The following is a 24,932-nucleotide window of genomic DNA, read 5'->3' as shown; positions in this document are numbered from 1 at the left end:
GTGGATAGAGTACTGTGCCTGGAGTAAGGAAGATCTGAGTCCAAATCCAGCAAGCTGTGTGACACAACACCCATAGCAACCATATTTATGTATGTGTATATACATGTACACACATATACATATATGCAAATACATATGTATATGTGTGTGTGTGTACACACACACACACAAGAACACACACATATATATGTGTATATACATATCTTTGTTCCCACCCCAGCTCTGGTAGATTAAGAAGGATGATAATGATTCCTTTCATGGGCAGATGGAGAGACCAAGATTCAAAGAGGTTTAGTGAGTTGGTGAAGATTGTACATACTTCTTCCTCTTCTGCTCAGCATTACTTCCAAATGAGTTTGTTAACTTCTGTCTGGTCTGAAGTTCTCAGCTCTTAGATATTAGTAGGAGAGTTAGAAAAGAAGGCAGAAGGAGAGGGACTGAGTCATGCATGTGTAGGGAAAGTGTGGGAGTCAATCATTCTACTGGACTGAGGAGACATCTAAATGACAGCTGAATAGGATGGATTGAGAGACTCAATGTGGTGGTGGTTTTGGTGAACACCTCAAGTATATTCAAGACATTTTCTAAAGACTTGTTTCCACTTTAGAGCTTCAAGATCATCCTGCTCTGCCACATTGCAATCAATACTTGCAGTCATCCATTCCAATCAATCATTCAGTAACATATAGAAAAAAATGATGGGAAAAACACTAGATTTGTAGTAAGAGGACCTGGGTTTGCCACTTACCCATTGCTTGACCTTATGCAAATCCATTAACCTTCTTGGGCTTCCATTTCCTTGTCTATAAAATGATGTGGCTGCACTAGATGGCTACAGTCCCTTTTAGCTTTGGATCTCATGATCCCACTGTGTACATCTTCTGTGTACAGTTTTCACCTGAAGGTATGATGAGAGATATAAGGAAAATGGAGAGAGACATCCTGATTCAGTGGAAATACTAGAATATTAGAGGAAAGTCACATGAATCTCACTGAAGATATTAAAAAGCATCAAAACAAGTTCAAATGAATATGATACTATTTTTCTAAGTGCTGAGGGATTGCAGAGTCATATATCTGAGCCATGTGAGATCAATCAGGGAAACTTTTCCAGATGAGATAGACTTGAACCAATGTGGAAGGAAACAAGATGGGGTGAGGGTGACTGGCAAAGAGAAGTCTAAGAGAAAGGCCCTCATTGTTTGGCCCTTGGGGGTAAAAGCTAGAGTGGAGGAATGTGGGGCTGCCTTTTTCCATGTGGGCCAGTAGATAATCTTTTGATGAAGCTCATCTCCTCCCCACTCTAGGGAAGAGAACTTCAGACACTTAAAATGTGGACAAAGCTAGCCCTTTAAGTCAATGATGCCTATTTATCACTGTTTTTTGTTTCCCTTTCTTTCTCTCTCTATTTTTCTCCCCAACCCCCTCCCAGAAAAACTGAAAGTACGTTATTTTATGAGAATAGCAGGTGACCAAAGATTGTAATAAAGCCAAATAAAGTAGGGAATTTCCATTCTCTGCCTCCACCCCCAGCTCCCCAGCCACTTAGTATAAAAGTCTGGGAGGGAGAGTCATTTCTCATTCTATTCCTTCTCACCTGCAGCAATGGCACCCAATGGAGCTATTTTATGTGTAAGTCAATGGATGTGTGTGTGTGTGTGTGTGTGTGTGTGTGTATCTTTGTGTGTGTGTCAAAGCCTTAAGAAAAGGTGAGATACCTTGATGAACTGGGGTAGGGTAATGATGTAATGATGAAGTTCTAGACTTAAGATATTTAGTAGGGAAGACTCTTTGGAGTAGAAGAGTTCTGAACTGAGTTTTCAGATGAGAAGATGGGCAAGGATTAAAACAGAAGCATCAGATATTCTAATATCTTTAGACTGAGAATCCCTGGCATGGGGAGAGAAGTCTGCTTCAGGGTTCACTTGTAATGTTTGAAGTAGATTAAGTTTTTTCTTATAATAGAATGGAATTGTGGGAAGTGGAAAGAGAACTGACTTTGTAGTTAGAGCTCTGCTTTCAGATTCCAGGTATGTTAATATCCGTGAGACCTTAACACATATGGGCCTCAGTTTCCTTATCTATTACATGAAGTGGTTTAATTAGGTTACCTTTAAGGATCCATACAGATTCAAAACCTATAATCCTCTAAGGAGTTTAGAAAAATAGTCCAACATTCTTTTTCCTTACCCTTCTCAGAGGCTTTCTAGGCTCAAGAGCAGGCTGGCATTCCTCTATTAGAGGAGGAAATCAAGTTCTACTTATCCCATATAGTCCTTGAGAGGATCAAATCAGCCAGTATAGGCAAAGCACTTTAAAAGCCTGAAGTAATATTGTAAATATTAACTCTCAGTGATATTTTAAAGAAAGTGTTAACTGCTTGATGCTTTTACCCTCTCAGGGGTATTTGTATTTTCAATAGAAGGTAATGGGGAAAAGAAAAGCAGGAAGAAAACTCAAATGGTGGAATTTCATTTATCCTTTTGGAGGTTGCAGTCTGATATTGGAAGTGGTCACAGAATCTAGTCAGTCCTTCAGCAGACATTGATTAAGTGCCTACTATGTTCAAGACACTGTGCTAAGCTTTGGGGATGGAAAGGAACAGTCTATTGGGAAAGCCAACAAGCACATATGTATATAGGAAAAACATGAAGTAAATATGAGAGAGAGACAGAGAGAGAGACAGAGAGAGAGAGAGAGAGAGAGAGAGAGAGAGAGAGAGTGAGAGAGACAGAGAGAGAGAGACAGAGACACAGAGACAGAGACACACACACACACACACACACACACACACAGAGAGAGAGAGAGAGAGAGAGAGAGAGAGAGAGAGAGAGAGAGAGAGAGAGAGAGACTGAGAGAGAGAAGGCACTAGAATTAGAGGGGATGCGAAAGGTTTCCTATAGAAGACAGAATTTTAGTTAAGGCTTAAAGGAAGTCAGGGGAGTCACTAAGTGGGGATGGCTAAAGAGATCAATTCAGGCCTGGGGAACAGCCAGAGGAAATGCCCATAACTGAGAAGTGAAGTGTCTTGTTTTTGAAATGGAAAGGAGGCCAGTGTCACTGGATTGAAGTGTGTGTGGCAGAGAACAAGGTGTAAGAAGACTGAAAAGTATGAGGGGCTAGTTTATGAAAAGTTTTGAATGCCATTTTGATTTTGCATTTGATCTTAGATGCAATAGGAAGCCACTGGGGTTTATCAAGTAGGGGAATGACATAGTTGGACCTGTACTTCAGGGAAATCAGAAGGTTATGCTGGAGGGGAGAGAGATTTGAGGCAGGCAGACCCAAGAACAGGGTACTGAGGCATAATTCTGAGGACTAGTATTAGCTAGTTTATAAAAAACTGCATCTTTCTTTAAGATTTACAAAGTACTTTAAATTTATTATCTCTTTGGATCCTGACAATAACACTGTGAGTTAGATAACTTCATTCTGCTGATTAGGTAATGAGAATGAGAGAAGTTATACAATTTGCCCAGGGTCATACAGCTAGGAGAGTGTAAAGCAGGATTTGACCTCAGTTCCTCCTGACATCAAGTGGTTTCTTACCTCCATCAGGTATAGACATAAAAACTCAGGCCAACAGTAGACCAAGGAGTATAGTTGAGGAGAGTGTAAATGACACTGATGAGGTAAAAAAAATCATAAACTAGTTAGAGTAGAACCTGGTCATCCAGATAACCATTGTCCTTCAAAGTTATACCCAGGGAGGCTTAAAATGTACCCCAAAGGTGCTGTCACTGCTGAAAGTCAATTTGGAACTCTTCTTTTGGAAATGTTTCCAGAGTCACATACTCCTTGGAAGAGTGTCAATAGTCGTGAATCTCCATCTTTTGGGGAATGAAATGGACTTTTGGAAACTTCCTGAAGACATTCTAATAGAAATCAGATAAACAAAGTAGGTGATCAAATCAAGGAATCCAATTTTCAATAAAAAAAATCAGCCTATGGCCCTCTTGTGTCGCTGCAATCAGGTTTGTAACCTGTCTCTGAAGGCAATTCCAGAAGAAGAACTCTAATACTGTGCAAACAAGGGCAATATTGGGACAAAGGGACAATATGAATGGAATACCATTCAGGGAGTTCTTCTTAGAAAAGGGAACAGGTTTGAATCGAGGTGCCTGGTGGAGGATAAACAGCAATGACCAAGGAGACAAGAGACCTGAGTTTGAGTAACAGCCTAGCCACAAACTTGTGCATGATTTTGAGGTGGCCTTTCCTAGTCCCACTAGTTCCTAATGCCTTCCTCTTTCAGTTTACCTTAATCTGCTCTGCATATATCTTCTAAATATTTAGCTATTTACATGTTCTTTCCCCCACTGAAATGTATGCTCCTTAAGGACAGGGACTGATTTTCTTATCTTTATAATAACAAGAATTGATCACTTTTCTATACTACTCTAAAGTTTGTAAAAAGCTTTAGAAATGTCTCATTTTATTGTCACAATAATCATGAGAGGCAGGTGCTTTGATGATTCCCATTTTACAGATGAGGAAATTGAGGAAAGAAGCAGTAAAGTGAATTGTCCAAGGTAACACAACTGGTAAGTATCTAAGGCTAGACTTGAACTGAGATCACTCCTGACTCCAGTTCCTTGGCTCTACCCACAGCACCAACTAGTTGCCTCTTTATTCTCAACACTTAGCACACTACCTGGCACATAGTAAGTGTCTAATAAATTCTGATTGAATGAATTTGCCTTGCTTGCGCTTAAATTCCTTCTCTATAAAATGAGGGAGTTAGGCAGTAGCAATCTCATTCCAAAGGTACTTTCAGGCGTAACAATCTGTTGAATTATGACTAGTGGAGAGGAGCTCCTCCAAGTCAGGAGCGATGTCCTTTTGCCATAACCTCAGTTATGGCACATACTGAAAACTTTATAACTTTTTCTCAATGAAAGGAAGCAGAAGCCAGTCGAGGGAGAGGAAATGGCCTTAAGAACATAACAGACCTTTCAGAGACCTGTTTTAAGCACAACATTGTGCTAGGCACCAAGGGAAATAGAAAATCTCTGCCTCAAGATTAGTCAGTCCATCCATACACATTTATTAAGAACCTGTGTACTTTGGGGCAGGTCCTGTGCTAACCTCAAGGAAGTTTGTAATCTATAGACATACCCACAAATTAGGATTAAATATATGGAGCATTTCAGGTATATCCAAGAGATATAAAGTGCTTCCTCCAAAGATGCAAAATATCTGAGGAAGAAAAGATAATTTTTGACTGTGGTATCAAGGAAGGAGGATTGGTGGCATGTGAGTTGCATCTTAAATGATGGGAAAGATATCAACCGTCAGAGGCAGGGAAAGGGCATTTCAGATGAAAAGAATGAGGTGAGCAGATGAATGGAAGAAAGAAAGAAGAGATCAGATACAGCAGGAATAGCCAGTAGTCCTGTTTGGTTAGGGCACAGTCTATGGAATAATGCTTTTATATGGTGGAGGACCTCAAATGTAACCTGATCTATTACCTCAAAGGTAGAAAGAAGGAAACCAGGAACTTTTAAAACATTATCTCCTTTGTTCTTTGTCTCTAGGTGAATGTGCAAGGCCATGAAGGAGAATTAATGAAATTCAGTGCCTGGAAGGATGACAAGGTATGGAAGATTAAGGAGCAGATTATGTCAGAAATCAAGGTGCCTATAGAAAACCAGAAGCTGTTCTTGGGCTCAGAGACCCTAAACCCTGAAAAAAAGTTGTCAGACTACGGGATTGACCCCAGTACAACTATTCACCTGATCCTGAAGGTGGTGAAACCAAGTAATGAGGAGCAAATGGTGCCTCAGATCAAGGTGGATAAAAGAAAAAAGGACCCAGTTCATGTCAAACCATCAGGCTCAGTGTCTCAAGTGAAGGAGGTAAGTAAAGCCACAATAACTATGCCCCCTAAGCCTGAGATCGAGTACTGCAGTGGTAAGAAGGTAGAGGATAGGAGGGTCATTTTGCATTTGATCTTACAGGCAATAGGAAGCCACTGGAGTTTATCATGGAGGGGAATGACATGGTTGGACTTGTGCTTTAAGGAAATCAGAAGTTTAGAATGGAGTGGAGACAGATTTGAGGCAGGCAGAACCAAGATCATGCTACTAGGGGAAACAGACATAATTCTCAGGACTGGGATTATGTAGTTTATAAAAAGTTACATCATGCTTTAAGATTTATAAAGTACTTTAAATATGTCATCTCTTCTGATGGTGACAACAACCCTGTGAGTTAGCTATCCTCATTCTGCTAATGAGAGAACTGACGATGAGAAAAGGTAAACCATTTGCACAGGGTCATACAACTAGTACAATGTAAAAGAGGATTTGAACTCAGTTCTTTCTGACTCCAAGTGGCTCTCAACTGCACCAGGTATAGACAGAAGAGCTTAGAAAAATAATAGACCAAGCAGTATAGCTGATTATGGTGCAAATGACACTGATGAGGTAAAAAACACTGGTTAAACTAGAACCTGGATATCCAGATAAGCATTGTCCTTCAAAGTTGTACCCAGGGAGGCTTAAAATGTACTACAATGATACTTCCATTTTGGAACTCTTCTTTTGGAAATGCTTTTCTTTCTTTCTTTTTTTAATTAATTAATTTTATTTATTTTCAGTGTTCTACAATCAGTACCATATAACAAAGATTATTATTTTCCCCTCCCTCTCTCTTCGTCCCCCTTCCCTTCCCTAGACAGCATACAATTTTGTGTAGGTTCTATACATACATTCTTATTATATATATTTTCAATATATTCATGCTGTGTTGAAGAATTAAAAAGAGTGGGAGAAATCATCTAAGAAAGCAACACACAACACACACATGCACAAATGATCTGCTACATTCTGTGATTGAATTTCATAATTCTTTCTCTGGATGTGGAAGGCATTTTGCCTTAAAAGATAACTGGGAAATTTTTTTTTTAAGTCCTTGCATTGTAATGAATTTCCAAGTCCACTAGAAAATACTCTCACACACTATGATCATTGCTGTGCACAAAGTTCTCCTGGTTCTGCTCCTTTCACTCACCATCAGATCATAGAAGTCTTTCCAGGCCTCTCTGAAGTCTTCCTGTTCATCATTTCTTATAGCACAATAGTAGTATAAGAAACACTATAATTATAGTGCTATAATTCATATATCATGGATTATTCATCCATTCCCCAATTGATGGGCATCCCCTCAATTTCCAGTTTTTGGCCACCATAAAGAGTGCTACTATAAGTATTTTTGTACATGTGGGACCCTTTCCCATTTTTATGATCTCTTGGGGATACAGTCCTACAAGCAATATTGCTGGGTCAGTGGGCATGCACATTTTTATAGCCCTTTGGGCATAGTTCCAAATTGCTCTCCAGAATGGTTGGATCAGCTCACAGCTCCACCAACAGTGTAGTAGTGTTCCAACTCTCCCACATCCTCACCAACATTTATCATCTTCCTGTTCTGTCATGTTTGCAATCTGATAGGTGTGATGTGGGACCTCAGAGGTGTTTTGATTTGCATCTCTGTAATCAAAAGTGATTTAGAGCATTTTTTCATGTGATTATAGATAACTCTAATTTCTTCTTCTGAGAATTGCCTGTTCATATCTTTTGACCATTTATTAATTGAGGAATGATTTGTATTTTTGTACATTTGACTGAGTTCTCTATATATTCTAGAAATGAGGCCTTTTTCCCTAACATGAACTGTAATAATTCTTTCCCAGTTTTCTACATCTCCCCAAATTTTGGTTGCATTGGGTTTGGTTGTGCAAAAACTTTTCACAAAAACTTTTGTAAGAAAAATTATCCATAGTGTACTTCATAATGCTTTCTATTGCTTCTTTAGTCTAAAATTCTTTCCTTCTCCATGAATCTGATGGATACACTATTCCTTGCTCCACCAATTTGTCCAGAGTATCAATCTTTATACCTATATCATGTACACATTTGGATTTTATTCTTGTGTATGGTGTCAGCCATTGGTCTACTAGTTTCTACCATACTGTTATCCAGTTTTCCCAGAAATTTTTATTGAGCACTGAGTTCTTGTTCCAGAAGCTGGGGTCCTTGGGTTATCAAATAGTAGATTGCTATATTCATTCTCTACTCTGTCTTGAGGACCTAGCCTATTGATTTTGTCTACCTTTCTGTTTCTCAGGCAGTACCCAGTGGTTTTGACAATTGGTGCTTTATAATAAAATTTGAGATCTGGTAGAGCTAGGCCACCTTCCCTAAGATTTCTTTTCCTTAGTTCCCTTGATATTCTGGACCTTTTGTTTTTCCAGATGAATTTTGATACTATTTTTTCCAGTTCTAGAATATAATTACCTGATAGTTTAATTGGTATGGCACTAAATAAGTAAATTAACTTAGGGAAAATTGTCATTTTTATCATATTTGCTCTGCCTACCTACGAGCAACTGATGATTTTGCACTTACTTAAATCTGACTTTATTTGTGTGAAAAATGTCTTGCAGTTGCATTCATATAGTCCCTGAGTTTCTTTTGGCAGGTAACCTCCCAGATATTTTATAGTGTCTACCCTAGCTTTAAATGGGATTTCTCTTTCTATCTCTTGCTGTTGGGCTTCGTTACTACTATAAAGAAATGCAGATTTGTATGGGTTTATTTTGTAACCTGCAACTTTGCTAAAGTTGTTTATTTTTTCAAGTAGTTTTTTACTTGAATCTGTGGGATTTTCTGAGTATATTATCATATCATCTGCAAGGAGTAATAACTTAGTTTCTTCTTTGCCTATTTTAATTCCTTCATTTTCTTTATCTTGTTGAATTGTTCTAGCTCACATTTTTAGTACCATATTAAATAATAGTGGTGATAATGGACATCCTTTTTTCACCCTTGATCTTGTTGGAAATGTATCTAGCTTATCTCCATTGCATATAATGCTTGCTGAAGGTTTTAGTTAGATACTACTCATTATTTTGTGGAAAGTTTTCTTTATTCCTATGCTCTCCAATGTTTTTAATAGGAATGGGTGTGGTTTTTGTCAAAAGCTTTCTCTGCATCTATTGATATAATCATATGGTTTCTGTTAGTTTTGTTGCTGATATGATCAATAATGCTAATAGTTCTCCTAATATGGAACCGGCCCTGCATTCCCGGTATGAATACTATCTGATCATAACATATTATTCTTGTGGTAAGTTGATGTATTCTTTTTGCTCAAATTTTATTTAAAATTTTTGCATCTACATTCGTTAGAGATATTGGTCTATAATTTTCTTTCTCTGTTTTGTCTTTTCCTAGTTTAGGTATCAAAACCATATTTGTATCACAGAAAGATCTTGGGAATACTGTTTCTTCCACAATTTTCCCAAATAGTCTGTATAATATTGGATTTAACTGTTCTTTAAATTTGATAAAATTAACTTGTAAATCCATCTGGCCCTGGAGATATTTTTCCTAGGGAGTTCATCGATGGCTTCTTCAATTTTCTGAAATGGTGTTGTTTAAGTATTCAACTTCCTCTTCAGTTAATCTGGGCAATTTATGTTTTTTGAAATACTCTACCATCTCATTAAGACTGTCAAATTTATGAGCATAAAGTTGGACAAAGTAATTTGTAATTATTGTTTTAATTTCCTCCTGAGGTGAGTTCACCCCTTTCATTTTTGACATTACTAATTTGGTTTTCTTCTCTTTTTTTAATCAAATTGAACAATGTTTATCAGTGTTATTAGTTTCTTCATAAAACCCACTATTGGTTTTATTTGTTAGTTCAACAGTTCTCTTAATTTAAATTTTATTAATCTTTCCTTTGGTTTTCAATATTTCTAATTTGGTATTTACTTGGGGATTTTCCATTTGTTCTTTTTCTAGTTTTTTCAGCTGGGTGCCCAAGTCATTGAACTCCTTTTTCTCTGTTTTATTCAAATAGGCATTCAAAGACATAAAATTTCCCCTAAGAACTGCTTTTGCAGTATCCCATAAGATTTGGTAGGTTGTCTCATTATTGTCATTCTCTTGAATGAAGTTGTTGATTGTTTCTATGATTTGTTCTTTAACCCACTCCTTCAGGATTAGATTATTCCATTTCCAATAAATTTTTGGTTTATCTTTCCATGGTCTTTGATTACGTATAATTTTTATTGCATTATGATCTGAGAAGGATACATTGACTATCTCTGTTTTTCTGCACTGGATTGTGAGGTTTTTATTCTCTAGAACATGGTCAATTTTTCTATATGTGCCATTTACCACTGAAGAAAAGGTATATTCCTTTCTATTTCCATTCAATTTTCTCCAGAGATCTATCATATCTACCTTATTCAGAGTTTTATTTACCTCCTTAACCTCTTTGTTGTTTATTTTGAGGTTAGATTTATCAAGTTCAGAGAGGGGGAGGATGAGTTCCCCCAGTAGTATAGTTTTGTTGTCAGTTTCTTCCTTCAACTCCCCCAACATCTCCTTTAAGAATTTGGATGCTATACCACTTGGAGCATACATGTTTAGTAATGATATTCCTTCATTGTCTATGCTTCCTTATCTCTTTTGATTAGATCTATTTCTGCTTTGCTTTGTCTGAGATTAGGATTGCTACCCTTGCTTTTCTTACATCAACTGACACACAATATGTTCTGCTTCAACCTTTCACTTTTACCCTGTGTGTATCCCCCTTTTTCAAATGTGTTTCTTTTAAATAACATATTGCTGTATTATGGCTTTTAATCCATTTGCTATCTGTCTCTATTTTATAGGAGAGTTCATTCCATTCACATTCACAGTTATGATTACAATCTGTGTCTTTCCCTCTATCCTTTTTCCCACTGTTTGTGCTTTTAATTCTCCTGTCCTCCTCCCCATCCTCCATAGAGTTTTTACTTTTCCCCACCACCTCCCACAGTCTTCCCTTCCTTCTTTCATCCCCCCTCCCTCTTACTCCCCTTTACCTTTACTACTTCTTCCCTCCCTTTTAGCTTCCCCTCCCCTTTCTTCCCTCTTCCCGTCCTACTGCCTATAGAGCTAGCTGAATTTATATATTTAATTACATTTATTATTCCTTCCTTGAACCAAATCAGATGAGATTACCTCTCAAACAATGCTAATCTCTCTCCCCTCTTTCCCTCTACTATAATTTTGTACTTCTTCTTGGGAAGTAATTTACCATTTTCTGCTTTCTCCTTTTCACATCTCCTATTATTATCCTTTCACATGCTTAAATCATATTTTTATCATCACATCATTGGCTTTATACTTGTTCCTTCTATGTATGCCCCTTTTATATTCATAACAGATGTACAGTTCTCAGGATTAACAATGATCATCTTTCCTTATAGGGAGGTAAACAGTTTGCCAAAATTGAGTAACAAGTTTTTTCTTTTCCCTTTGTTTATCTTTTTATACCACTCTTGAGACCTGCATTTGAAGATTAAATTTTCTGTTGAGTTCTGTCTGGCCCTTTTGTCAGGAAGGTATGGAAATTCCTAATTTCATTGAATGTCCATTTCCTTTCCTGAAATGTTATGCTGAACTTTGCTGGGTAATTGATCTTTGGTTCTAGTCCCAGCTCCTTTGCCTTACAGAATATCATATTCCAATTCCTTTGATATTTTAGTGTTGAAGCTGCAAAGCCCTGTGTGATCTTGACTGTTGCTCCTCGATATTTGAATGGTTTCTTTCTGGCTGCCTGTAGTATTTTCTCCTTCACTTAATAGTTCTGGAATTTGGCAGCAATGTTTTTTCCAATTTTTATTTTGGGATCCCTTTTGGGAGGTAAACGGGGAATTATTTCCATGACTATTTTGCCTTCTGGATCTAGCACTTCTGGGCAGTTTTCCTTGATTATTTCTTGGAAGATATTGTTCAGGCTCTATTTTTCATTGTGACTTTCTGGTAGGCCAATAATTCTTAAATTTTCTCTCCTGGATCTATTTTCCAGGTCAGTTGCTTTTCCAATTAGATATTTTACATTTTCTTCTATCTCTTCATTCGTTAGATCTTGTGTGACTGATTCCTGATGTCTCATAGAGTCATTAGTTTCTTCTTGCCCAATTCTAATTTTATCAAATTATTTTCTTCCGTTAACTTTTGCATCTCCTTTTCTCATTTGCCTCTGCTGGTCTCTGGCCCTGGGCTGCCACTCTCACATTCCTCCTGCTGCTGCCTCAGGTCTCCCAGGGACTTCTCCTGCTCTGCTGCTCTGGATACACTGCACTATGTGCTGTGGGCTCACCCCCGCAGATCAGATCCTTCCCATCAAACTTCCAGTCTGTCCTGTGCTGTGAATCTGCCACAATCTGTCTCCTATGAGATTATCCATCTATAAAATTTGGCCAAATTCTCTTTTTAGAAGTATCTGAAGGAGTTTGTCTAAGAGCTTAGGTGAGTTGTTGCTCTCACTCCACCATCTTGGCTCTGCCACACACCTGGAAGTGCTTTTAGACCCACAAGCTTCTTGGAGGAGCCTCAATAGTGATAAATCTCCATCTTTTGGGGAATGGATTTGATTTTTGGAAACTTTTTGAAGACATTCAAAGAAAAATCAGATAAACAAAGCAGGAGATCAAATTGAGGAATCTGGTCAAACCCAGCTTATGGCCTTCTTGTATGGCTGCAAATCAGGTTTGTAAAATGGCTCTGAAAGCAATTCCAGAAGATAGACTCTAACAATATCTAAATAAGGGCCCTATGGTGACAAAGGGACAATATGAATGGAGTGTCATTCTGGGAGTACTATCTAGAAAAGGGGATAGGTTTGCATGGAGGTGTCTGGTGGAATATATACCATACTGGCCAAGGAGACAAGAAACCTGAGTTTGGGTAACAGCTTAGCCACAAACTTGCTGTAAGATTTTGAAGGGGCCTTTCCTTGTCCCCCTAGTTTCTAATGCCTTCCTCTTTCAGATTACCTTAATCTACTCTGTGTACATCTTCTAAGTACCTAGCTATTTGCATGTTGTTTCCCCCTTGGAAGGTCTGCTCCTTGAGGCCAGGAACTGATTTTCTTGTCTTTCTAATAGCAATGATAATTGTGAGTTTTTATAGAGCCCTTGAAGATTCATAAAATGCTTTATAAATATTATCTCACCTTATCATGGTAATGGTGAGAGGCAGGTCCTTTTATCAGTCCTCTTTTTCAGATGAGGAAATTGAGGCAGAAGGCAATCAAGTGACTTGTCTAAGGTCACAAAACTGGTAAGTATCTAAGGCTAGACTTGAACTGAGGTCATTCTTGACTCCAGTTCCAGTGCCTACCTGCCATACCAGCTCAACCCTTAACACATTGCCTTTCACATAGGAAGTCTAATTGACTGAATTTGCCTTGTCTGTAATTAAATTTTTTTCTCTATAAAGTGAGGGAGGTTGGCATTACCAGTCTCCTCCCAAAGGTACTTTCAGCCCTAATAATCTATGAATCTTTGTTTAGTAGAGAAGAGCTCCTGAACAGCAGTAACTATGTCTTTTTTGCCATAACTTCAGTGATGGCACATACTAAAAGCTTTTTTAGGTTTTCTAATGAAAGTGAGCAGACACCAGTCCAAGAATGAGAAATGGCATTATGAACTTGACAAATCTTTTATGGAGGCATTCTAAGCCCAGCAATGTCCTAGGCACTGAGAGAAATGCAAAATGAATAAAGTTTGCCTCAAGATTAGTTAGACAATACACATTTATTAAGAGCCTGTGCACTTTGGGGCAGGCTTTGTGCTAACCTCAGCATAGTTTGTAATCTCATAGACACATTCACAAATTAAGATAATGAAAATAGAGCATTGCAAGTACATCCAAGAGATATAAAATACTTCCCCCAGAGACACTAAATGTTGAGGAAGGAAAGACAATTTCTGACTGTGGGCATCAAGGAAGGATTCATAGAGGATTGGTGGCATATGAGTTGGATCTTAAATGATAGGAAAGATATCAACTGTCAGAGACAGGGGAAGGGCATTTCAAATGAAAAGAATGAGGTAAGCAAAAGAATGGAGGAAAAAAAGGAGAGATTAGATACAGCAGGAATTGCCAGTAGTCCTGTTTGGTTAAGGCACAGTCCATGTAACAATGCTGTTACGTTGTAGGGGACCTCAAAAACCTGATCAATGACCTCAAAAGTGGCAAAAAGCAAGTCATGAGCTTTTAAAATATCTACTCCTTTGTTCTTTGTGTCTAGGTGAATGTTCTTTCTCAAAGGCAAGAGCCAATGGAAATCATTGCCCAGAACGATGATCAAGGGGTCAAGAAGATTAACTAACAGCTGAGATCTAAAGCTAAGGTCCCTGTAGAAAACCAAGTGTCCCTCTTGGGCTCCAAGGCCCAAAACTCAAAAAAAAGTTGTTCAACAACTGTCTGGAAGCCAGTCTACTTATTCACCTCAACCAGCAGGTTGAGTAGCAGGAGATGCAGATGTTTTTGATTGAGGCAGATAAAGGAAAGAAACACACTCTTCATATCAAACCATTCATCTCAGTTTTTCAGTTTATAGAGGTTATTAAAGCCAGAACAACTTTGCTGCCTAAGGTAGAGAATGTGTCCTACAATGGCAAGGTGCTAGAGTATGGGAAGAGTATGACTGATTACTTGATCCCAAATGTCAACACTTTTTTCTCAGCCAAGAAGTGTATAGGGGGCTAACCCAGAGATAAGGGGGCCTAGCACCAGCAGAAAATACAATTCCAAATCTTTCAGTTAACTCCTATGTATGAAAAACATGGCCCTTTAATACTTTGCAACGAAAATTCAGAAAGAAATAGACAAAGTAGAGAAAGAAGACTAGTGGTAGTAGTGGTGGTGGCATAGTACAGTAGTAAAGAGCAGGCAGGAAAAAATATGGCTGGAGGAAATATAACTAAGGAATTCATTTCAAGCTTAATAACTCTGTGACAGTATATTTCTAATGTTATGTTTAAAATCCTTTAAATGCCTTTTTTAGAGAGAGAGCTGTGTTTGCCTAAGTAAAGTAAAATACGTTCAGATGTGGAGGGAATTCTTATTTTTATAATAATCAATGACACATGTAATGAATATACTAATAGATTGGATATTACATAATTACCTTTACTAGCTTGTGAATCAGACTCACAATGCAGGTTGAAGTTATCAATCAAACCTTGACAAGGTTCACCTTCACTGGCATCATTCTGCCTGTATACCTGAAGTGAAGTGAATCAAAGACTATTGAACCTGCTCTTATCACAGAACTCTGGTCTTGTGTCTCACCATGTAAGGACCACCAAGGATTTGAGCAGTTTTGCTCCCACAGGACTTCAGAATTGTATTTGTCCTATACTTGTAGGTTTGTCATGGGAAATCACTCTGGCCCTGGTAAAGATTGTTTTTAGTCCATCTCCCTCTCTTCCTTCCCACTTGTGATTTATGTATATAATCTTTGATTTTACTTCAGCAAGTTTGATTCTGATCAGGAGAATCCTTGTTTTGCAAATCTGCTCTTCATAGTGAAGCTAATTAATGAAACAGCTACCTGATTACTGGCACTTTGCCTGTTGCTTGCTCTTTTGTCATTCCCTGATTAGAAACTGGTTCATAAAAATCCTGTTAACATGTTGTAGTTATTTAAGGGCATACAAAATGAATTAATCCTAGGTTGTGTAGCAAGCAAATTATAAAGACTACAGTAGAACTTAATTCTCTTGACTCTCTGTTGAAGAATTCTGCCCCTACTGTTGAGGAAAGGGAGATTATCTTGGTTTCTTCGAGTTAGCAGTCAAGATATCCCCTTTTTGTTCCTATATCACAATGGAGATAATTCATCATGAAGACATTGAATTTGCCTTGTTTGCACTTAAATTTCTTCTATATAAAATGGGGGAGTTTGGTGTTACCATTCACCTTCCAAAGGTCCTTTCAGTTCCAACGATCTAGGAATCTTTGATTTGGCAGGAACTTTGTCTTGTTTGTGCTTACCTATGTGATGACATGTATTAAAAGCTTTTTGAATGAAAGGGAGGAGAAACAATTCCTGGGATGAAAATATGGCATTAGAAACTTAAGAGACCTTTCAAGGGGCTGTTCTAATGCCAGCACTGGGTTCAGCATCGTGGGAAATGCAAAATGAATAATGTCTGCTTCAAGATTAATAAGTCAGTGGATACAAATTACTAATAGCCTGTGTAGTGGGCTAATTTCACGGTAGTTTGTAAGTTTGTAGACACACCCAGAAAATAGGATATAAAAAACAAAGCATTTCCAATGTATCTACGAGATATAAAGTGTGTCCTCTTCAGACTCAAAATCCCTAAAGTAGGCAAGTTAATTTCTGACTGGGGGAATCATGGAAGGCCCCATGGAAGACTGGTGGCTTATGAGTTGCATCTTAAATGATGGGAGAGATATCAAGTGTCAGAAATATGGGAAGGGCATTTCAGATGAAAAGAATGAGGTAAGCAAAAGAATGGAGAAAAAAGAGGAGAGATCAGATACAGCACAACTTGACAGTAGACCTGTCTGGTTTGGGCGCTGTCCTTGCAACAATGCTGTTACCTTGTGGAACACCTCCAATGGTAACGCGATTGGTGCCCTCAAAGATGGCAAGAAGGAAATAATGAGTTGTTAATATATCTACTCTTTTGTTCTTGCTATCTAGGTGAATGTACAATCCAAAGGGCAAGAGTCAAGGGAAATCCCTTCCCAGAAGTATGATGGGGTCATGAAGATGAACCAAGAGATGAGCACTAAGATCAAGGGCAATGTAAAAAGCCAAATATTCCTCCCAGGCTCCAAGGATGGAAACCCAGAAAAGAAGTTGACTGACAACTGTTTGGCCCCCAGTCCAGCTATTCACCTCAAGCAGAAGGTAGTGCAACCAAGTGTTGTGGAACAGGAGGTATTACGGAAGATGGAGGATGGAGGAAATAAGCAGCAATCTGACTCCCGGCCATCTAACACAAATTCTCAAATGAAGAAGATTCAGGTTGTTGTTTCTAGGTATGGGTACTCGTTTGCACAGAGACGCCTGGAGGATGATAAGCAGCACTGGCCAAAGAGTCAAGAGACCTCAGATGGGGTAACAGTCTCTCCACAATCTTGCTGCAGGATTTTGAGGGGTCCTTTCCCAGTCAGCCTAGTTCCTAATGCTTTCCTCTTTCAGATGACCTTACTCTACTCTGGATATATCTTCTAAGTACCTAGGTATCTGCGTGTTGTTAGAGGGGATAGGAAAGCCTTCCTATAGAAGATGGAATTTTGATTGGGACTAAAGGTATCCTGGGAAGGCACTAAGTGGATATGGAGAAAGAGATCATTCCAGGCATGAGAAACAGCCAAAGGAAATGTCCATAGCTGAGAAGTGAAGTGTTTTGATTTTGAAACTGTGAGGAGGTTAGTGTCACTGGATTGCAGAGTGTGTGTAGGAAATAAGGTGTAAGAAGACTGGAAAGGTAGGAGGAGATGAGTTTATGAAGAGCTTTGAATGTCAAACAGAGTATTTTGCATTTGATCCGAGAGGCAATAGATAGGGGAATGACATGGTTGGGCCTGGGCTTAAGGGAAATCAGAAAGTTAGATTGGAGTGGAGACAGATTTGAGGCAGGCAGACCCAAGAACAGGCTGCTAGGTGGTAAGAGGCTTAATTCTCAGGACTAGCATTAGCTAGTTTATAAAAAGCTGCATGTTGCTTTAAGATTAACAAGGTACCTTAAATATATCATTTCCTTTGATCCTGACAACACTCCTGTGGGTTAGGTAACCTCATTCTGCTGATAAGGCAACTGAAGATGAGAGACATATAACAATTTGCCCAGGGTCATGCAGTAAGGACAGTGTAAGGCAGGATTGGAACTCAATTCTTCCTGAGTGTAAGTGGCTTCTTAACTATACCAGGTATAGACAGAGAAGCTTAGACCAACAGTACACCAAGAAATGTAGCTGAATATGGTGCCAATGACACTGAAGAGCGGAAAAAAACATAATTAGTTAGATTAGAATCTGCTCATCCAGATAAGCATTGTCCTTCAAAGCTGGACTCAGGGAGGCATAAAAAGTATTCCAATGAAGCTGTCATTGCTCAAAGCCATTTTGGAGCTCTCCTTTTAGAGATGCTTTTAGAGTCACATGTTCCTTGGAGGAGCCTCAATAGTGGAAAATCTCCATCTTTTGGGGAATGGATTTGATTTTTGATAACTTCTTGAAGACATTCTGAGACAAATCAGATAAACAAAACAAGTAATCAAATCGAGCAATCTGATTTTCAGTGAAACCAGTACATAGCCATCTTGTGTGGCTGCCAATCAAGCTTGTGAACTGACTCTGATGGCAATTCCAGAAGAGGAGCTCTAACCTTGTGTAAAGAAGGGCAATATGGAGACAATGGGAAAATCTAAATGGAATGTCATTCAAGGAGTGCTTGCTAGAAAGGGGGACAGGTTTGGATGGAGGTACCCTAACAATGAGCTCTAACAAACTATGAATTTTTGATTAGAGTAGAGGAGCTCTTCAAAGGCAAGAATGATGTCTTTCTGGCCATAACCCCAGTGATGGCACATACTAAAAGCTTTATGAAGCTTTCTGAATGAAAGGGAAGAGAAGCCAATCCGGGGAGAGAAAATGGCATTAGAATCTTAACAGACATTTCAAAAAATTGTTCTAAGCCCATCATTGTGCTAAGCACTGAGGGAAATGCAAAATGAATAATTTCTGCCTCAAGGTTAGTCAGTCAATACACATTTATCAAGAACGTGTATATTCTGGGGCAGGTACTGTGCTAAACTGAAGTTAGTTTCTAATCTAGTAGACACACCCACAAATTAGGATAAGAAGAATAGATCATTGTAGGTGCATCCAAGAATTATAAAATATTTCCTTCAGAGACACAAAATGTATGAGAAAGGAAAGACAATTTCTGACTGGTGAAAGTACTCATGGAGGATTGGAGTCATATGAGTTGGATCTGAAATGATGGGCAAGATATCAAATGTCAGAGATAGGGAAAGGGCATTTCATGTAGAAAGAATGAGGTAAGCAAAAGAATAGAGGAAAGAAAGAAGAGATCAGATACAACAGAGATTGCCAATAGCCCAGTTTGGTTAGGGCACAGTTCCTGGAAAATGCTGTTGCATTGTGGAAGGCCTCAAATGCTGAACTGATCAAAGACCTCAAACGTGGCAAGAAGCAAGTTATGAGCTTTTAAAATATCTACTCCTTTGTTTTCTCTGTCTAGGTGAATGTGCATTTTAAAGGACAAGAGTCAACGAAAATCACTGCCCAGCGGAAAGACAGGACAAAGAAGATTAATGAAAAGATTATCGCTAAAACCAAAGATCCTGTAAAAACACTGATGCTTCCTTCACTCTACAGGGCCCCAAATGCTGAAACAAAGTTGTCTGACAAGTGTTTGGGCCCCAGTCCTATTCATCTCAAGCAGAAGTTTGTACATCCAAGTGATGAGGAGGTCCAGGTGGTTTTCTGTGAGGTGGAGATAGGAAAGACACACATTCTTCCTGTCAGACCTTCCACCTCAGTTTCTCAGTTTATAGAGCTTATTAAATCCAAAGCAATCGTGCCTCCCAAGGGAAGGGTAATGTACTTCAATGATAAGGCCCTACAGCATGGGAAAGTCATGTCTGATTACTTGAGACCGGAGTGCAACGTTTTGTATTCATACAATGGTTGCATAGGCGGCTAACCAGAGATAAGAGAGTATGGAATCAACAGAAAATAGAGTTTAAAATCTTCCAACTAATTCCTGCCTATGCTAGATATGATCCTTTCATCCTTTGCAACAAAAGTTCATTAAGAAATAGACAAAGTAGAGAAAGAAGAGTAGTAGTAGTAGTGATGATTGTGTAGTAGATTAGTAAAGAGCAGACAGAAAAAGAAATGGCTGAAGGAAAAGTAACTAAGGAGTTAATTTCAAGTTTAATAAATCGATAACAGCAAACTTCTATGTGATCTTTAAAATACTTTAAATGCTTTTTGTAGAGAGAGACTGGGGTTTGTGTAGGGAAATCAAATTATATGTAGTTATGGAGGGAATTCTTATTTTTATAACAATCAATATGATATGTATAATGAACATATTAATAGATTAGATATTACAGAATTGCCTTTACTATCGTATGAGTCAGACTTACAATGCAGCTTGAACTGATCAATCAAAACTTGACAAGATTCACAATCACTGGCATCTTTCTGCTGGCATACCTGACTTGAAAAGAATCAAAGAATGTAGAACTTGTTCTTGTCACAGAACTCTGGTTCTGTGATGCACTAAATAAGGACCACAAAGAATTTGAGCAATATTGTTCCCCCAGAACTCCAGAATTGTTGTATTGTCTTACATCTGTGGGTTTGTCATGAGAAGTTACTCTGTCCCTGGGAAAAATTGTTTGTAATCCTTCTTCCCCATCCCCTTCTTACTTGTGATTTATGTACATAATCTCTGTTTTCACTTCACTAAGGTGGAATTCTTCTCAGGAGTATTCCCGTTTGGAAAATCTGCTCCTTATAGTGAAAAGAAATCATTAAATATCTACCTGAATACTGGCACTTTTTCTCTGGCTTGCTGTTTTGTCATTCTCAAGTTAGAAGCTGACTTGGAAAAATCCTGTTAATATGTTATAGTTATTGAAGGGGATGCAAAATCAAGTGAACCTAGGTCATGTAGCAAGTAAATTATAAAGACTACATTAGAACTTATTTCACTTGAGTCTCTTTTGAAGAATTTTTCCACTACAGTAAATTGGATGTTGGGAAGATGGAGATTATCTTGGTTTCTCCAAGTTAACAGTCCAGAGAACCCACTTTTGTTCCTATACCAGAATGGAGATAATTCATCATGAAGAGAGCTAATTATCATGCTAACATTTACCTATAAGGCATGGAAGAGAAAGAAAGAAAATTGTTCTTTTGTCCTGCTTTTGACTGTATTTGTTGTAAAATTATATATTTTATACAGCTTCCCATCCTTTAAATGAATACATCTTTATGTATCCTGAGAAATGGGGGAAACAAAGAAAGATGTGCTTCTCTTTTTCTCTCCAACAAAAGTGATTGGTGCCATAAGGGAAATAAAGTCTTCCAGCAAATAGTTTTCGGAGATTATTTTCCTGCTCGTGACAAGAGTTTAGAAAAGAAGGGGGAACACTTATCTGTTGTCATTCCTGTTAAACTTCCTTCCTTTAACAACAGCCAAAACCTCTATTGGGGCTTTTAAGTTTCATTGCATCCCATTCCACCCCTTTCTATCTTTTCCAAATTCCCTTTTCTTGAGGATATAAAAAGGGTTTAACATGTGTACCTTTTATATATGGGTCATTTTTATTCTCTTAGATACCCCTGTGCTTTCTATCCACTACTTGAATTCTTCGGTGTTTTCTTTTTTTAAAAATTAATTAATTCATTTTTAGTTTTCAGCATTCATTTCCAAAAGATTTCGAGTTCCAAATTTTCTCTCCATCTCTCCCCTCCTCCACCCCAAAACATCATGCATTCTGATTACCAATTCTACCAATCTACCTCCCCTTCTATCACACCCTTCTTTTCCCTCATCCACATATTCTCTCTTTTCTTATAGGGCAAGATAGATTTACATACCTGTTACCTGTATTTCTTATTTCCCAGTTGCATGAAAAAACAGTTCTCAACATTCTTTCCTAAAGCATTGAGTTCCAACTTCTCTCTCTTCCTCCCTCCCTCCCCATCCCCACCTGGAAGGCAAGCGATCCAATATAGGCTGTATATGTTTAGTTTTGCATAATAGTCATGTTGTGAAAAACTAACTATATTTCCCTCCATCCTATTCTGCCTCCTATTTATTCTATTCTCTTTTTTGACCTTGTCCCTCCCCTAAAATCTTTACTTCTAATGTAATTTACTCCTCCCATTTGCCTCCCTTCTATAATCCCCCCACTCCACTTATCCCCTTCTCCCCTACTTTCCTATAGTGTAAGATAGATTTTCATACCAAATTGAGTGTGCATTGTGTTCCCTCCTTAAGCCTAAAGTGATAAGAATAAACTTCCCTTTTTGCCTCTCACCTCCCCACTTTTTGCCTCTCTCCCCCCTTTTCCCATCCATTGAAAAAGCTTTTTTTTGCCTCTTTTATGAGAGATAATTTGCCCCATTCCATTTCTCTCTTTCTCCTCCAATTATATTCCTCTATCACCCCTTAGTTTTATTATTTTAGGTATCTTCTCTTCCTATTCCACTCACCCTGTGCCCTCTGTCTATATATATACGTATATATATATATATATATATATATATATATATATATATATATATATACACGTATATATATGTATATATATATATATATGTATGTATATATTTGTGTGTGTGTGTTTGTGTATTCCCTTCAACTACCCAAATACTGAGAAAAATCTCAAGAGTTACAAATATTATCTTTCCAAGTAGGAATGTAAACAGTTCAACTTCAGTAAGTCCTTTGTGATTTCTCTTTCCTGTTAACCTTTTCATTCTTCTGTTGATTCTTATGTTTGAAAGTCAAATTTTCTTTTCACCTCTGGTCTTTTCATCAAGAATACTTGAAAGTCCTCTATTTCACTGAATGACCATGTTCTCACCTGAAGTGTTATACTCAGAGTTGCTGGGTAGTGACTCTTGGTTTTAATCCTAGTTCCTTTCACTTCTGGAGTTCTAAGCCTTTTGATCCCTTAATGTAAAAGCTGCCAGATCCTGTGTTATCCTTACTGTATTTACACAATACCAGGATTGTTTCTTTCTGGCTGCTTGCAATATTTTCTCCTTGACCTGGGAACTCTGGAATTTGGCTACAGTATTCCTAGGAATTTTTCTTTCTGGATCTCTTTTAGGAGGTAATCGGTGGATTCTTTCAATATTTATTTTACCCTCTGGTTCTAGAATATCAGGGCAGTTTTCCTTGATAATTTCATGGAAGATGATGACTAGGCTCTTTTTTTGATCATGGCTTTCAAGTAACTCCACAATTTTTTGTAATGTCCATCCTGGATCTATTTTCCAGGTCAGTTGTTTTTGCAATGAGATATTTCACATTGTCTTCTATTTTTTTGGTTTGTTTCATAATTTCTTGTTTTCTCTTAAAGTCATTAGCTTCCATTTGCTTCATTATAATTTTTAAAGAACCATTTACTTCAGTGAGCTTTTGAACCTTTTTTTCCATTTGTCTAATTCTGCTTTTTAAAGCATTCTTCCCCTCATTGGCTTTTGGGACCTCTTTTGCCATTTGGTTTAGTTTATTTTTAAAGGTGTTATTTTCTTTAGCATTTTTTTGGGTCTTCATTAGCAAACTCTTGACTTGCTTTGCATGATTTTCTTACATTGCTCTCATTTCTCTTTCCAACTTTTCCTCTACCTCTCTTACTTGATTTTCAAAATCCTTTTTGAGCTCATCTATGTCCTGAGACCACTGCATATTTATTTTGGAGATTTTGGATGCAGAAGCCTTGACTTTTATGTCTTCTTCTGATGGTATGCATTGCTCTTTCTCATCAGAAAGGATGGAAGAAAATACCTGTTCACCAAGAAAGTGACCTACTATAGTCTTATTTTTTCCCCCTTTGCAGCATTTTCCCAGCCAGTTACTTGACTTTTGAGTCCTTTGTCAAGAGAAGCGTATACTCAGGGGATCTGCAGTTTCTCAGTTCCTCCAATGTGGCACAGTTAAGGGGCCTGTCCTGGTCTGGGAGCAACCACAAGCTTTTCTGCCCAGGATCTGTGAGTAGATTTCCCTCTGCAGAGCCTCCACCAGCTTCACCAGTCAGTGCTCATCCTCACCCTAGGACTGCCATTCAGGGTTATGATCCAGATCAGCTGGTCAATTCTCCCAAGGTCTTTAGGCTGAGGCCTCCAAAAATGGATGCTGCTGCTGCCTGGGGCCACTTCGCTCCAGGGTAGGGCAGGATCTTGCTCCCTTCTTACCCAGGTGAAAGAGTTTTCTCACTGATCTTTGAAGCAGTCTTTGGCATTTGTGGGGTAAGAAATCCAGGAAGTGCAGGGGCTGCCCGTGATTCTGCACCCTGAAAACTGCTCTGGTCCTGCCCCTGCCACTATGCTCAGTCAAGGCTGGGCTGCTCTCTGCTCTGAGCCTGGTGTGGTAGACCTGTCTTGTCAGCCTTTTAGGCTCTCTTGGGCTGGAAATCTCTTTTACTCTGTCATTTTGTGGCTTCAGCTGCTGTAGAATTTGTTTAGAGTAATTTCTTACAGGTATTTTATGGGTTGTGGGAGAGAGCTTCTACCAGTCTGTCCTTCTACTTTGCCATCTTGGCTGTGCCCCATCCTTGGTTGTTTTCAAAATCTCAAAAAGTCCTTCCTCTTCCAGGACTAAACTGACTTTGCTCACTGCATGTTTTTCACCCTAATTGCTTTTGTATCCCCTCCTTGCCCATCTAAGTACTGAAGTCTCAGGATTAATAAGTCAGGGGATACAAATTATTAATAGCCTGTGTAGTGGGCTAATGTCAATGCAGTTTGTAATTTTGTAGACACACCCAGAACATAGGATATAAAAAACAGAGCATTTCCAATGCATTCAAGAGATATAAAATGTTTTCTCCAGAGACTCAAAATGCTTGAGGAAGGAACGATAATACCTGACTGGGGAATTCAAGGAAGGACTCATGAAGGATTGATGGCTTATGAGTTGTATCTTAAATGATGGGAGAGAGATCAAGTGTCAGAGATATAGGAAAGGCATTTCAGTAGAAACGAATAAGGTAAGCAAAAGAATGGAGTAAAGAGAGGAGATGTGAGACATAACACAACTTGCCAGTAGGCTCAATTGTTTTGGGAATATCCCCGGAACAATATTTTTCCATTGTGGGCCACCTCCAATGTTAACTGGCTCTCAATGATGGCAAGAAGGAAGTCATGAATTGTTAACATATCTACTCCTTTTTTCTTGGTATCTAGGTGAATTTACAATCCAAAGGGCAAGAGCCAATAGAAATCCCTGCCCAGAATGATGATGGGATCAAGAAAGTGACCAACAGATGAGCACTGAAAGCAAGGTCCTTGTAAAAATTCAGGTGTTCCTCCCAGCCTCCCAGG

At 38.4% G+C, this 24,932-nt stretch overlaps 1 protein-coding gene across 1 annotated transcript; it reads left to right on the top strand.

The window, feature by feature from the left end:
- Window positions 1-1,581: 1,581 nt before the first annotated feature.
- LOC140525806 (uncharacterized) lies at window positions 1,582-20,429 on the top strand. Its single transcript, XM_072641498.1, has 4 exons — window positions 1,582-1,632; window positions 5,538-5,858; window positions 16,531-16,950; window positions 19,102-20,429. Exons 1-4 carry the CDS (start codon window positions 1,606-1,608, stop codon window positions 19,564-19,566), a joined length of 1,233 nt encoding a protein of 410 aa, XP_072497599.1. The 5' UTR covers window positions 1,582-1,605; the 3' UTR covers window positions 19,567-20,429.
- Window positions 20,430-24,932: the final 4,503 nt, after the last annotated feature.

Source organism: Notamacropus eugenii, chromosome 2, assembly GCF_028372415.1.
Source record: "Notamacropus eugenii isolate mMacEug1 chromosome 2, mMacEug1.pri_v2, whole genome shotgun sequence".
In the NCBI taxonomy this organism is placed as follows: Eukaryota; Metazoa; Chordata; class Mammalia; order Diprotodontia; family Macropodidae; genus Notamacropus; species Notamacropus eugenii.
Note: the sequence above shows the minus strand (reverse complement) of the source record. Positions and strands in the feature narration are given on the sequence as shown.